The sequence below is a fragment of the Scyliorhinus torazame genome, chromosome 2, assembly GCF_047496885.1.
Source record: "Scyliorhinus torazame isolate Kashiwa2021f chromosome 2, sScyTor2.1, whole genome shotgun sequence".
Lineage (NCBI taxonomy): Eukaryota > Metazoa > Chordata > Chondrichthyes > Carcharhiniformes > Scyliorhinidae > Scyliorhinus > Scyliorhinus torazame.
The window spans coordinates 273094795-273109454 of record NC_092708.1 but is presented as its reverse complement, the minus strand read 5'-3'; the positions used below and the strand labels follow the sequence as shown (position 1 = coordinate 273109454).

At 44.8% G+C, this 14660-nt stretch overlaps 1 protein-coding gene across 2 annotated transcripts in view; it reads right to left on the bottom strand.

The window, feature by feature from the left end:
• LOC140398667 (codanin-1-like) overlaps positions 1 to 14660 on the bottom strand; it is a 162957-nt gene that overhangs the window by 69253 nt on the left and 79044 nt on the right. For both annotated transcript variants that reach the window (XM_072487634.1, XM_072487643.1), the window contains exons 10-11: positions 8650 to 8725; positions 7725 to 7930 (exon numbers count right to left, since the gene is read on the bottom strand). In XM_072487634.1, coding sequence (XP_072343735.1) covers positions 7725 to 7930; positions 8650 to 8725 — 282 coding nt within the window. The remainder of the gene's footprint in view (positions 1 to 7724; positions 7931 to 8649; positions 8726 to 14660) is intronic.

Here is a 14660-nt window from a genome sequence, read left to right as displayed (position 1 = left end):
TGTAGCTAGCTAGGCCATTTCAGGGGCCATTTAAAGTCAATCACATTGCTGTGTGTCTGGAGTAGAGATGTCGCGTCTCACTGAGACTTCCTTCCCGATAGAATATTAAGTGAACCAGATTCATTTTACGAGAATTGACGATAGTTTCATGGTCAGCAGGACTGGAACTAGCTTTTAATTCCAGATTTATTTGAATTGAAATTCCAACAGCTACTACCATGGTGGGATTTGAACCCTTGCCCTGTGAGCATTGATGATAATAATAATAATATTCTAACAGAAAATGCAGGCTAAACTCAGCAAATCTGGCAACATCTATGGAGGAAAAAACAGAGTGAACATTTTGAGTCTGTATGAGTCTTAAACAGAACTGAATAAGTCCAAAGATGTGCAGATTAGATGGGGTTACATGGATAAGAGAGGGGAGTGGGTCGAGGTGGGGTGCTCTTTCACAGGGTCGGTGCAGGCTCAATGAGCCAAATGACCTTCTTCTGCACTGTACAGATTTTATGGATTGTATAACGGGCAGAAACGTGATGGATTATATAGTTGGGGAGGCAAGTGGAGGAGATGGGGCAGAATAGAAGGTCAGGGATAAATCAGTGCTAAGGAGAGATCGACAAAGATGTCAACGACTCTTCTGAAGAAGAAATGTTTCTTTCTCCACAGATGCTGCCAGACCTGCTGAGTTCATCCAGCATTTTCTGTTTTTATTTCAGATTTCCAGATTCTGCATAATTTGGCTTTTCTCATCCCCAGAGAATTAGCCTGGCACTCTGGATTACTAGTCCAATGACAATGCCTCGCACTTGCATTCCTATATCGCTCATCATCCATATTCACCCTTCCATGTCCCACCCCTACCTCCTTCAGTACATGGAGCTGAAAAAAGCTATCCCCCAATTCACTTTCAGCTGTACTTTCAAAATCCCAACTACCTAGTCTTTGGCCTTCCATTCGCCACATAATTTCTAATCTTTATTCAACTGTGTTCTCACCTACACCTTTGATGCCCTAGCCCACAATAAAAGTCCCCATTGTACTCTTTAACCCTGGCTATTCCCACAGTACAGCCCTCAGCTCTATTCACTTAAGTCCAAAGACTGGAAATGATACACCACACAACTGGCTTGGGCATCAACCTTCAGATCTGGCTGGGCCACTTAATACACCACTGGGTAGACACGAGTCAGCAAAATTGCTCTCTTCCAGGAACATCACGGAAAGCATAGATAACATCTTGGCTTCTTTTCTCATTCGCAAACCATCATCTTAAACTCCTCTCTCCTCACCTCCAACAACACAAGTCTGATCAATTTCTGCTGTTACGTCCCTCCCTTCCACTAGCCTACCTGGGCAAACTTCCTTTAATTCTCCCCCCTCCCCCCACCACCCTTGACAAAGCCCTGAATTTGCACCTTTCACCAGCTTTTTCCTTTCTTCCTCATGCCCTCTCTGAGCTCATCTTATCCATCAGACCCACAACCAGTTCCCTCAATCCTATTCCCACTAAACGTCTGATTATTCACATTACACATTAGCTGAAAATGTTCATCTCTCTTAAGGTGTTATCTCTCACTCCTATAAATCTGCTGTCATCAGCCCTCTCCTCACAAAAACATCCACTCTTTTGTCCTTCAAAACTGTTGTTCCATTTCCAACCTCCCTTTCGTCCTAAAAGTCCTTGAATCTGTTGTTGCCTCCCAGATCCATTCCCTTCTTTTCTGGAACTCTATGTCTTGCTTCAAACAGGAGACTTCAGGTGACGGTCATGAGGTGAATAGTCACGCGAAAGGTGGCTCTTGTCTAAGAATATCGAATAAGGCCTTTTAACCCTGACAAACAAGCAGCAATAAGCATAGAAAATCCCCCATCGACTGTACTGCCATCTAAGATGGGAAAGAACCCGCCGCCCTGCCGAAAAGCCAGCAGAGACGAGGGGAATGACTCCTCAGCCTCGAAACAGGGAAGCACACGTGGAGGCATCGAACCGGCGAGGGTCGACCCCACAGATTTCCCAGCGCTGATGGAAGAAATTAAGAGTTTTGTCACTTCCGAGCTCCTGAGACACAAGGAGGAGATGAAAAAAGACCTTTTGGTGGCCGTTGAGGTGGCAGTGGAGGTTGCAACAGCCCCCCATGAGGGAAGCACTGGACGAAGTGGAAAGGCGGCTAGAGGCCCAGAGGTCGACGGCACAGGACTGCAAAAAGGACACTATGGACCAAGGGGACCAGATCACGACACTCAAGGCCGGTAAAGGCCCAAAGGGGTTGAAGGACAGGTAAACGACCAGGAAAACAGGTCATGTTGACAAAACTTGAGGATTGTGGGGCTGCCGAAAGGAACAGAGGAGAGAAACCCACAAAGAATAAATATTGCAGAGATGCTCAGGGAGTTGGTCGGCAAGAAGGGCTTCGGCAAGCCCCCGGAGGTAGACCGCACCCTCGGGTCACTCCAGGGCTGGGGAACCACCACAGGCGAAAATAGTAAAGCTCCATGGATACCAGGATAAAGAACGGATCCTGAGGTGGGCGGAGAGCGCGATGGGGTGCAAGTGGGAAGGACATTCCAGCTGCTTGGATCAGGAAGCGACGGGCAGAATTCAACAGGGCCAAATCCGCATGCCCAACCCTGCCAAAATGTGGGCAAAGAAATATACTTTGACGTCCTGGATGAGGCCAACAAGTTATCCGAAAAAATGGACTAGACGAGCAACAATAGAGGGCAATGGCCGGAAAGCGGGCTGTAAAGAGCAGAGAGAGGCAAGGACGGCCACAAGCGGGGGTGGGGGGAGAGGGGTGGTAAATCGGAAAATCCGACTGTCTGGGGACCTGCTACACTAGCTGACAAGCTGGGGAACGGAGGTAGAGTGAGGGAGGAGGCCGCGGAGCACTTCCTGCGTTGGGGTGGGGGGGGGGGGGGTGGGGGGGCACTGGTTGCAACAGGTCGCACGTGGAGATGGTGAAAAAGAGTACATTATCGTCTCACTCCCGGCCCCACCCCTGCACACTCTCCAGGAGCCAGGCAGTTGTTGCCATACGAAAGACCTGGAACCAGTTCAGGTACCACTTCAAAGTTTGGTGGTATGTCTATAGATGCCCCCATCAGTAACAACCTTATGTTCACATCGGCAAATGATGGACGCTACATTTGGGACATGGAGGGAGGATAGAGAGAAACAGAAAAGTACATGTTCGTGGACGGTAGACAGGCGACCCTGGGGGAACCTTCGGAGAAGTTCCAACTCCCGAAAGGGAACCAGTTCAGATAGCTGCAGCTGCGCAACTTTCTCCGCAAGGAGACCAAGAACGTTCCCCCAGCTACCTGGACACACACTCTTGGACACAATGGTAGGGCTGGACTGGTTGGGGGGGGGGGGGGGGGGGGGGAGAAACGACGACGACATGACAAGTGAGGCGACATTTGCAGACGACTTATAGAAAAGGTCAGGACCCCCGCTGGACGAGACCAGACGGAAATGGGGGGGGGGGGGGGGGTGATGGGGAGACTCGAGACACTGCACAGGATAACTCCACCTCCTCCTTCGCTGGGCTTAATCTAATACAACTCAAGGTGGTGGATAGAGCACACCTTACTAAGACACGCCTGAGCGGGTTCTTCCCAGAGGTGAAGGATAAGTGAGCATGGTAGCACGGTAGCATGGTGGTTAGCACAATTGCTTCACAGCTCCAGGGTCCCAGGTTCGATTCCCAGGCTTGGTTCACTGTCTGTGCGGAGTCTGCACGTTCTCCCCGTGTCTGCGTGGGTTTCCTCCGGGTGCTCCGGTTACCTCCCACAGTCCAAAGATGTGCAGGTTAGGTGGATTGGTCATGCTAAATTGCCCTTAGTGTTCACAATTGCCCTTAGTGTTGGGTAGGTTTACTGGGCTATCGGGGTAGGGTGATGTAGGCTTGGGTAGGATGCTCTTTCAAAGAGCCGGTGCAGATTTGATGGGCCGAATGGCCTCCTTCTGCACTGCAAATTCTATGAATTCTATGAGAGCAGGGTCAGTGGGGCCCGGCCAACCACAGCCACATGTCCTGGTCCTGCCCTAGGCCCAGAGTTCTGGACAGTCTTTTTTGAGGTTATGTCCAAGATTGTGGGGGTCGAGATCGAGCCGTGCTCATCTGTGGTGGTCTTTGGGGTGTCACAGCATCCAGAGCTCAGGACAGGGAATGGATCTGATGCCCTGACCTTCGCCTCACTGATCGGCAAGCAGAGAGTTGGAATCACTGCCGGGAGAGGGGGGGGTGGGGGTACAAATCCCCCCACCCCCAAACACATGGAAAACTGGGGAGGCGGATTATCCCCCATCAGAACAAGTGTATATATAAAGAAAGTCAAGCGTTCTGACATTGACTATATATATGCATGTAAATAACAGACTGCGAGCACGGGAATCTTGGTCACAAAGTGACAACCGTTTGTACAGATGTATAAGCAAGTATTGTTGCCTATATATAGAAATCTTTAAACAAAATGTTACAACCCCAATAAAACATTTTCTAAAAATCCCTTCAATTCAGGTTTAAGTCCTACCACGGTATCAAACCAGCTCTTTTCAAAGTCACAAATAACTCCTGTGCTGTCATATTCACCAACCCAGTGCCTACGTATATGTGCTCAAATAACACATGTCCTCCATCAGTTTGTCTTTACACATAATTTGCACACTTTTCCATTTTATATCTAATCATAGCCAGAGAATCACTTGCAATGGCTTCTCTGGTTGCACCATTACTTCTGACCTCCCCAAGGATCAATCTGTGCATGCTCCTATTTTGCATCTTCATGACATCATCGAAAAATCACGGTGTTACATAGAAACAAACATAGAAAATAGAAGCAGGAGGCCGCCATTCGGCACGATCATGGCTGATCATAAAGTTCAATCCTGATCGCAACCCCCCCCCCCCCCCTATCCCTTTAGCCCCAAAAGCTAGATCTAATTCCTTCTTGGAATCACACGTTTTGACCTCAAATACTTTGCGGTAGTGAATTCCACAGATTCACCACTTACTGGGTGAAGAAATTGCTCCTCACCTCCATCCCATTTCTTCAAACTATGACTCCCCACCATCGGGAACATTCTTTCCGAATCTACCCCGTCTAATCCTGCAAGAATTTTATAAGTTATGAGATCCCCTCTCACTCTTCTAAACGGCAATGAATATAATCGTAACCGACATAGTCTCTCATGTGACAGTCCCGCCATCCCAGGAATCAGCCTGCTAAAACTTTGTTGCACTCCCTCCACAGCAAGAACATCCGTCCTCCGATAAGAACAAAGAACAAAGAAAAGTACAGCACAGGAACAGGCCCTTCGGCCCTCCAAGCCTGCGCCGACCATGCTGCCCGTCGAAACTAAAATCCTCTACACTTCCGGGGTCCGTATCCCTCTATTCCCATCCTATTCATGTATTTGTCAAGATGCCACTTAAATGTTACTATCGTCGCTGCTTCCACCACCTCCTCCGGCAACAAGTTCCAGGCACCCACTACCCTCTGTGTAAAAAACTTGCCTCGTACATCTCCTCTAAATCTTGCCCCTCACACCTTAAACCTATGCCCCTTAGTAATTGACTCCTCGATCCTGGGAAAAAGTCACTGACTATCCACTCTGTCTATGCCCCTCATAATTTTGTAGACCTCTATCAGGTCGCCCCTCAACCTCCTTCATTCCAATGAGAACAAACCAAGTTTATTCAACCTCTCCTCATGGCTAATGCCCTCCAAACCAGGCAACATCCTGGTAAATCTCTTCTGCACTCTTTCTAAAGCCTCCACATCCTTCTGGTAGTGTGGCGACCAGAATTGAACACTATACTCCCAAGTGTGGCCTAACTAAGGTTCTATACAGCTACATGACTTGCCAATTTTTATACACAAACTGACAACCGTTTGTACAGATGTATAAGCAAGTATTGTTGCCTAGTTTTTGTTTGTATTTGCCAATGCCAAAAGAAGGATACCAAAACTGCACACAATACTCCAGGTGTGACCTCACCAATGCCTTAGACAATTACAGTAAAATTTCCCGTAAAATTTCCTTACTCCTACACTCAAAATCTCTTGTTATGAAGGCCAGCATACCATTTACCTGCGCGTTTACTTTCAGTAACTGATGCACGAGGACACCGGCTATAAATTATCCCCATAACATGCTATAAGTCAGTGTCGCCCCCATTAACCATCCATACACCCTCACTGGGCTCTAGAAAAAAAAAAGTCAGCACTCAGTGAAGCAGAGGAATTTTGCAACATGCACAATAGCACAGTGGTTAGCGCTATTGCTTCACAGAGCCAGGGACCCAGGTTCGATTCCCGGCTTGGATCACTGTCTGTGCGGAGTTTGCACTTTCTCACCGTGTCTGCGTGGGTTTCCTCCGGGTGCTCCGGTTTCCTCCCACAGTCCAAAAATGTGCAGTTTAGGTGGATTGGCCATGCTAAATTGCTCCTTAAGTGTCCAAAAAGGTTAGGTGGGGTTACTGGGATGGGGTGGAGGTGTGGGCTTAGGTAGGGTGCTCTTTCGAAGGGTCACTGCAGATTCAATGGCCTCCTTCTGCACTGTAAATTCTATGATTCTATGAAAAGGACTAAACCCATACTAAAAATAAAAAAGGAATTGGACTTATACAGGCACAACCAAAGTATTTACACTGGGATTTTCCTCAAGAGTTTCCCCAATTGGTCCCACATGCTTGTGGTGCAAAGCTTTATCCAGCTTTCAACTTTGAACAAAGAAAAATTTGAAACGATTAACTTACAATACACTACTGTGCTTTCAACTCCAACACAATAGAGTGGCTTTCTTTATGTTCCAGGCTGAAACAAATATTTACATGTATAGCCTTTTACTTCATCTAAATCTCCAGAAATGTTTCACAGAATAACTTATTTCTCGTATACACTAATTGAACTGTAGACAAAGGTCAGGTGCAGTAAGGTTTAAATGAAGAACAAATTGCCTTCTATACTAATAAATATATTCTATTGATGAAAGGCACCAATGGCATAACCGTGCGATATTTTCACTTACCACATAGCTATTCTTTTGGCCTTCTGAGCAAATTTGCACATTACCAATTTTTAAGCAACTTTATACTATGAACACATGCCACCCATTCTTCCTCTGTGATTCCCTCTCCCTCACGCTCCTCCACTACTCCTGCCACCCCCCAAACCAATATCCACCCACCCCCAACCAACGTAACGGGTACCCATCTTGCCCGCTGCAAACCACTCCTCCACTGGCTTCGCCCATGGAATTCCTGATTGGTCAGAGAGTTCTGATAGTGTGGCCAATCAGGACACTGGAGGGCAAGTAAATGGAACCTTAGAGGTGGGTTAAAGGGGAGAAACTGCAGTGGAGCCGAAAATCATTTGGAGAAAACTGTCAGGACACCAATTATTTAACAAAAAACACAGATTGTCTCAGCAAAACTAGGAACTCTGGTCACCCTACATACTTTGTTTTATAACTTTCCTGTGAAATGCCTTTGGAAGTTTCATTATGTCAAACATGCTATATAAATAAAAGTTGTGTTGATGGTAAATAGGGAGGACTTAATCACTAACCGGAACACTGGTAAGAACACATGAACTAGGGTTAGCAGGAGATTCAAGAGTTTAGGAGGGTGTTTTGTTCATAAATGTAAAGGCTGTTAGGTTATTGAATGATCAGAGCAGAAGCTGATAATAAAGCCAGATAAAACGGAACCAACCTTCCTGCACACAGAAGGAAATCTCTGAAGAATACTTGGCAACCAGAGAAAGTTGGAGGGGGACACGGCCCCCCAATATTTTGAGGCACAACAAAACGCTCCTGCAGCCGTTTCAATTTGGTTAGGTTGTTTGTTCCCAGCATGTCCAGTACATCTTGGTCAGGATGTTCACTGCCTGTGAGTGCTCCAACTGTACCCTTACACATCTATCGGAGAAATATGGAGGATTTTCATAAATCTAGTTGCGAATATCTGAATTTAAATAAAATTCAACAGTCCCCAAGATTAGATAGTTTTGCAGGAACTATTAGGGGACAAATAGGTGTATTTAAAATATTGGTTCCCATCTAACTCAAGTGCACTGAGACACGTTACGTAGTTAGCATAATGTGGGTAGGAAATCTGGGCCTCCCTGTCTCTAAAGCTCATTAAAGATCATCAATAGAAGGCAGTCACTAAGAAATCGAAGAGGGAATTCAGGAAAATCTCCTTTTTATAGAGTGGTTAGAATTCGAATACACTACTACATGGAGTAGTGAAGGTGAATTAGCATTGATCTGTTTATAGAGGAGAGAGAAACAGGAGGGGAAAAGGAATATAAGATTTGCTGATAGGGTGAGATGACGGAAGGTGAGCTGAACAGACTCCATATGTGCTGTAAATTCTATCACTCTGTGCTATTAGACGTGACAAGTAAACAACTCTAAAGGTAATTTCACATGACTTTCAGCACCTGAATTTATATATTATACACAAACACACTTACAATCAGTGTTAAGAAGTCAGATTTAACACAAAGGGGTTACCATTCTAAGTCTTGTTGTAAAATAAAATATTTAATTATGAAAATTGCCTCGGCTTCTGCATCACCCAGGATAGATGTGGGAACAAGAAACGATGCTGTAAACACAAATTACATACTCACCCTCAGCAACTGTTTCTGAAACAGCCTTGCAAAGTGATTTTGGTTACAAGCTGCGCTTAGATTGACCATCATGTTCCTAGAATTAAAAAAGTCAAAATGCAGTTAAAGAACACACATTATCCAGTAGAAGGGCTGAATGGAAGTGGAGTTACGGCCACAATCAGATCAGCTGTGATGTTATTTAATGGTGGAATAGGTTCAATGGGCCAAATGGCTTACTCCTGCTTCTATTTCTTATGTTGCTATGATATCACTATGTTTAGGCACCTCTGCCAGGATGTCTCACTTCAAGCCATACAATCTACTTATGATGAATGTAGGAATTTCTTATACATATTGTATTATATGTATTTGGTGCAGCAATGGTTTCAAAACCATGGCTTAGGATTTGTATATATAAATCCTGGTAAGAAAGACAGACACTAGCTGGAGAAGATGCATTTAAGATGTTGTAAAAATGTTATTTCAAACCATGCATATATTTAAAAGGGGGCCCAATGATTTCTAGGGAGTAGATAATTAAAGACATTGATTGATTTATTGGATTTATTGTCACATGTACAGAAGTACAGTGAAAAGTATTTTTCTGCGGCCGAGGAACGTACACAGTACGTACATAGTGGACAAAAGAATAATCAACAGAGTGCATTGACAAATGATACAAAGTAGTGATTGGTCACAGTGCGGAACAAGGGGCAAAACAAAGCAAATACATGAGCAAGAGCAGCATAGGGCGTCGTGAATAGTGTTCTTACAGGGAACAGATCAGTCCGAGGGGGAGTCGTTAAGGAGTCTTGTAGCTGTGGGGAAGAAGCTGTTCCTATGTCTGGATGTGCAGGTCTTGAGACTTCTGTACCTTCTGCCTGATGGAAGGGTCTGGAAGAAGGCAGTGCCTGGGTAGGAGGGGTCTCTGATAATACGGTCTACCTTCCTGAGGCAGTGGGAGGTGTACACAGAATCAATGTAGGGGTGTGTGATATGTTGAGCTGAGTTCACCACACTCTGCAGTTTCTTGCGATCTTGGACCGAGCAGTTACCATACCAGGCTGTGATGAAGCCGGATAGGATGCTCGCTATCGCACATCTATAGAAGTTTGTGAGATTCAATGCAGACATGTCAAATTTCTTTAGCTTCCGTAGGAAGTAAAGACGTTGTTGGGCTTTCTTGACTGTTGCATCAACGTGTGGACCAGGACAGACTGTTGGTGATCTCCCGGAACTTAAAGCTATTGACCATCTCCACTTCGGAGCCATTGATGCAGACGGGTGTGTGTGTGTCGTGCTACGCTTCCTGAAGTCGATGATCAGGTCCTTGGTCTTTCCAACATTTAGAGAACGGTTGTTTTCGGTACACCATGCAACAGAGTGATTTATTTCTTTCCTGTAGTCTGATTCGTCATTGTTTGAGATACGGCCCACCACAGTCATATCATCCGCAAACTAATAGATTGAGTTGGAGTTAAATCTTGCCACACAGGCATGTGTGTATAGGGAGTACAGTAGAGGGCTGAGCACACATCCCTGCGGGGCTCCGGTGTTGAGGACTACTGTGGAGGAGCTGCTGTTGCCTATCCTGGCAGATTGCGGTCTGTTGGGGAGGAAGTCGAGGATCCAGCTGCACAGGGAGGGGTCAAGTCCAAGATTGCGGAGTTTGGTTATTAGTCTTGTTGGGATAATGGTGTTGAAGGCGGAGCTGTAATCTATGAACGGCAGTCTGACGTAGGTGTCCTTGTTGTCGAGGTGTTCGAGTATTGATTGTAGAGCCAGTGAGATAGCATCTGCTGTGGACCAGTTGGGGTGATAGGCAAACTGCAGTGGATCGAGACCGTCTGGGAGGCTGGCAGTGATCCGTCTCATGACTAGCCACTCGAAGCATTTCATGATAACAGACGTTAGGGCCACCGATCGGTAGTCGTTTAGACAGGCTACCTTGTTCTTCTTTGGTACTGGTATTATGGTGGTCTTCTTGAAGGAGGTGAGGACCTCAGAGTGGAGTTTAAACTTTAATTAGGTCATGAGATTTGGATGGGATAAATATGATGCAGTAATGGAAGGGGGTAGGTCTGTGCGAGTCAGTTAGGAGTTCATTCTCTGGAAGCTGTTTCTGCAGAATGCTGTCAGATTCAGCATTAATCTGACCGGTTTTCTCTTCAAGCAGTCTCTCTAAAATCTTTATATCCGAAGACAGGCAAGTAAACAGGTGTTTGCTAACTTTATTTAAAAGTGCGTTTTGACTTGTGATAGGTTTTCCTTGGTGGAGATAAAAAAGGCAGCGGTTAAGAATTAAACATTTCATTTTATTATTAAGCATTGTTTAAATGGTAATTGTAAAGTATATTTCGGAGCTGTTCAAGGCAGCTTAATACTTTTTTTTTTCCCAAAATAAATTGAGTACCAAATTGGAAAAAGGCTCTCACTGTCCACCCTATCCAATCCTCTGATCATCTTGTATGCCTCAATTAAGTCACCTCTTAACCTTCTTCTCTCTAACGAAAACAGCCTCAAGTACCTCAGCCTTTCCTCATAAGATCTTCCCTCCATACCAGGCACATTCTGGTAAATCTCCTCTGCACCCTTTCCAATGCTTCCACATCCTTCCTATAATGAGGCGACCAGAATTGCACGCAATACTCCACATGCGGCCGCGCCAGAGTTTTGTACAGCTGCAACATGACCTCATGGCTCCGAAACTCAATCCCTCTACCAATAAAAGCTAACACACCGTACGCCTTCTTAACAACCCTCTCAACCTGGGTGGCAACTTTCAGGGATCAATGGTCATGGACACCGAGATCTCACTGCTCATCCACACTGCCAAGAATCTTACCATTAGTCCAGTACTCTGTCTTCCTGTTATTCCTTCCAAAATGAATCACCTCACACTTTCTGCATTAAACTCCATTTGCCACCTCTCAGCCCAGCGCTGCAGCTTATCTATGTCCCTCTGTAACTTGTAACATCCTTCCGCACTGTCCACAACTCCACCAACTTTAGTGTCATCTGCAAATTTACTCACCCATCCTTCTACACCCTCCTCCAGGCCATCTATAAAAATGACAAACAGCAGTGGCCCCAAAACAGATCCTTGTGGTACACCACCAGTAATTGGACTCCAGTCTGAACATTTCCCATCAACCACCACCCTTTGTCTTCCTCCAGCTAGCCAATTTCTGATCCAAACTGCTAAATCACCCTGAATCCCATGCCTCCGTATTTTCTGCAGTAGTCTACCGTGGTGAACCTTATCAAACGCTTTACTGAAATCCATATACACCACATCAACTGCTTTACCCTCATCCACCTGTTCACCTTCTCAAAGAACTCAATAACGTTTGTGAGGCACGACCTACCCTTCACAAAACCGTGTTGACCATCTCTAATCAAATTATTCCTTTCCAGATGATTACACATCCTATCTCTTATAAACCTTTCTAAGATTTTGCCCACAACAGAAGTAAGGCTCACTGGTCTATAGTTACCGGGGCTGTCTCTACTCCCCTTCTTGAACAAGGGGACAACATTTGCTATCCTCCAGTCTTCTAGCACTATTCCTGTAGACAAAGGTGACTTAAAGATCAAAGCCAAAGGCTTAGCAATCTCCTCCCTGGCTTCAAAGAGAATCCTAGGATAAATCCCATCCGGCCCAGGGGACTTATTTATTTTCACACTTTCCAGAATTGCTAACACCTCCTCCTTATGAACCTCAAGCCCTTCTAGTCTAGTAGCCTGAATCTCAGTATTCTCCTCGACAACATTGTCTTTTTCATGTGTAAATACTGACGAAAAATATTCATTCAGCACCTCTCCCATCTCCTCGGACTCCAAGCACAACTTCCCACTACTGTCCTTGACTGGCCCTACTCTTACCCTAGTCATTCTTTTATTCCTGACATATCTATAAAAAGCTTTAGGTTATCCTTGATCCTACCTGCCAAAGACTTCTCATGTGCCCTCCTGGCTCTTCTTAGCTCTCTCTTTAGGTCTTTCCTAGCTAACTTGTAACTCTCGAGTGCCCGAACTGAACCTTCATGTCTCATCTTTACATGAAGGTCTGAGGACCTTCTAGCCTCATTGATAGGGACTGATTGTTAGGATTAGTCCACAACTCCATTATTATTGTATTACATGATTTTGATGGAAGGTGAACTTTATAGACGGTGGTGTTTTTAAAAAAAAAAATCTAGAAATTCCTATTTTCCCATTGACATATGGTATTCTTATTTGGCTGAAAAGTTTAGAAAACAAAAACAGAAAATACTGGACAATCTCAGGTCTGACAGCTGGAAAACAAAGCAGGTCTAATCCTTATTTGTGTCGGTGCGCACCATTCCAGACAAAACATCAGTTGCATATGCTTTTCAGTCACTAGGTAAAGGTTTTGCTGGCTGTTAACCAAATATATAGGTGATGGGGAAAGAAAACAAGCACCCAGCCAGTTCAATTCATTCACTCTACCGTTTGCAAAAATGCAAAAAACTGTTAGAAATAAACAAACCTAGACACTCCTACTACAGACTGCAAACACCTGGAAAGTCTACATAATCACTGTTAGCTAGGTAACAAAGTGAGTTCAAAGTTTTGCTTATTCATAGTTTAATCATCCAAATAAGTTAAAATACTTCCAAATGAAGCCAACCTGATTTAGACAGACAAGGTCCGACAAGTATACCATTCGTGGCCTCAAACTTTAATAATAATATAATAATAATTGCTTATTGTTACAAGTAGGCTTCAATGAAGTTACTGTAAAAAGCCCCTAGTCGCCACATTCCGGCGCCTGTTCGGGGAGGCCGGTGTTTTATAACCTTTATGAGCTACAAATGACTAATTTAAATAAGCAAATAAGGTTGGTCTCTTTTGGATTCATATGCATACACGTCACACCATAGCAAGACCCACATCACTCACTGACAACCCATGATTCCAACCCCACCACACACACTTAACGGCATTATAGTACAGAAGGCAGCCATTTAGCACATTGTGTGCTGGCTCTTCAGTAGAGCCAACCAATTAGTCCTATTTCCCCTCCTCTTTCACCATGATCCAGAAGTTGAGCCTGTACATCGTTTTTTTGACAAATTCTTAGAGCAATACTATGTGGAACCTACTAGAGATTAAGCTATTGTCAGGGGTTTAAGACTTTAGACTATATATTTTATAAAACATATACAGATATTCGCATGGCTCATTAATAACATTTAATAAAACTGGACTAAGGCCCTTTTAAAATGACTGAAGCTATGTCTGCCTGTGACCCTGAACAAAAAGAGCTACCATGGCAGTATAATAGAAATGTGTGCCACATTGTCTCTGAAGAGACTAACAGCCTCTGTGGGCTGCAGAGACCTATTCAAAGGCCACTTTCATTTCCTATGCCAGGCCTATCCGTCTGCTGGGACAAAGAATCCTACAACTTTACTTTTAAGTCTTAATAGTTGGGACCTTTAACAATTTCAGGGACCCAGTCAAAGGATTGGACCCCTTTGTCAAAGTCAAAGTAGTGAGGTGGCATGTGACATGGAATCCTCTGGCTGATGTAACCAGTAATATTGCCTTGCTGTGCTCGGTCTGCCATTTTACCATCTACAAGCAGGAGCACAGAAAAGGGTCTCTGCTAAGATTGAATATCTGGCTTCACCTAAATGGTTTCTGCTGGAACTTCTGTACCATCGCCAACGAGACTGATTCATCGTGTGCCTATCTCATCATGGAGGTAGCTCTACTGGAGAAGTGAATTTCCAGCATCAGTTCAGCCTGCCAACCTCGGTGAAGGGATGCCTAACTGCAGTTTGATTCTGGACTCGCGATTCACACGAAACACTGATTCTTTTCTCAGTGGTCTTTGTCCAGTAAATATTTATTTTCTCTATCCCTCTTTTACTGTGCAAGTGCAATCGCACCAAAACAGAGTTGAAAAATACGCCACCGCTTATGCACGGGGGAGCAAATCAAACACCTTTCTGGTTTTGTGGAAAGCACGGTACCATGGGTGGCAGCACGGTAGCACA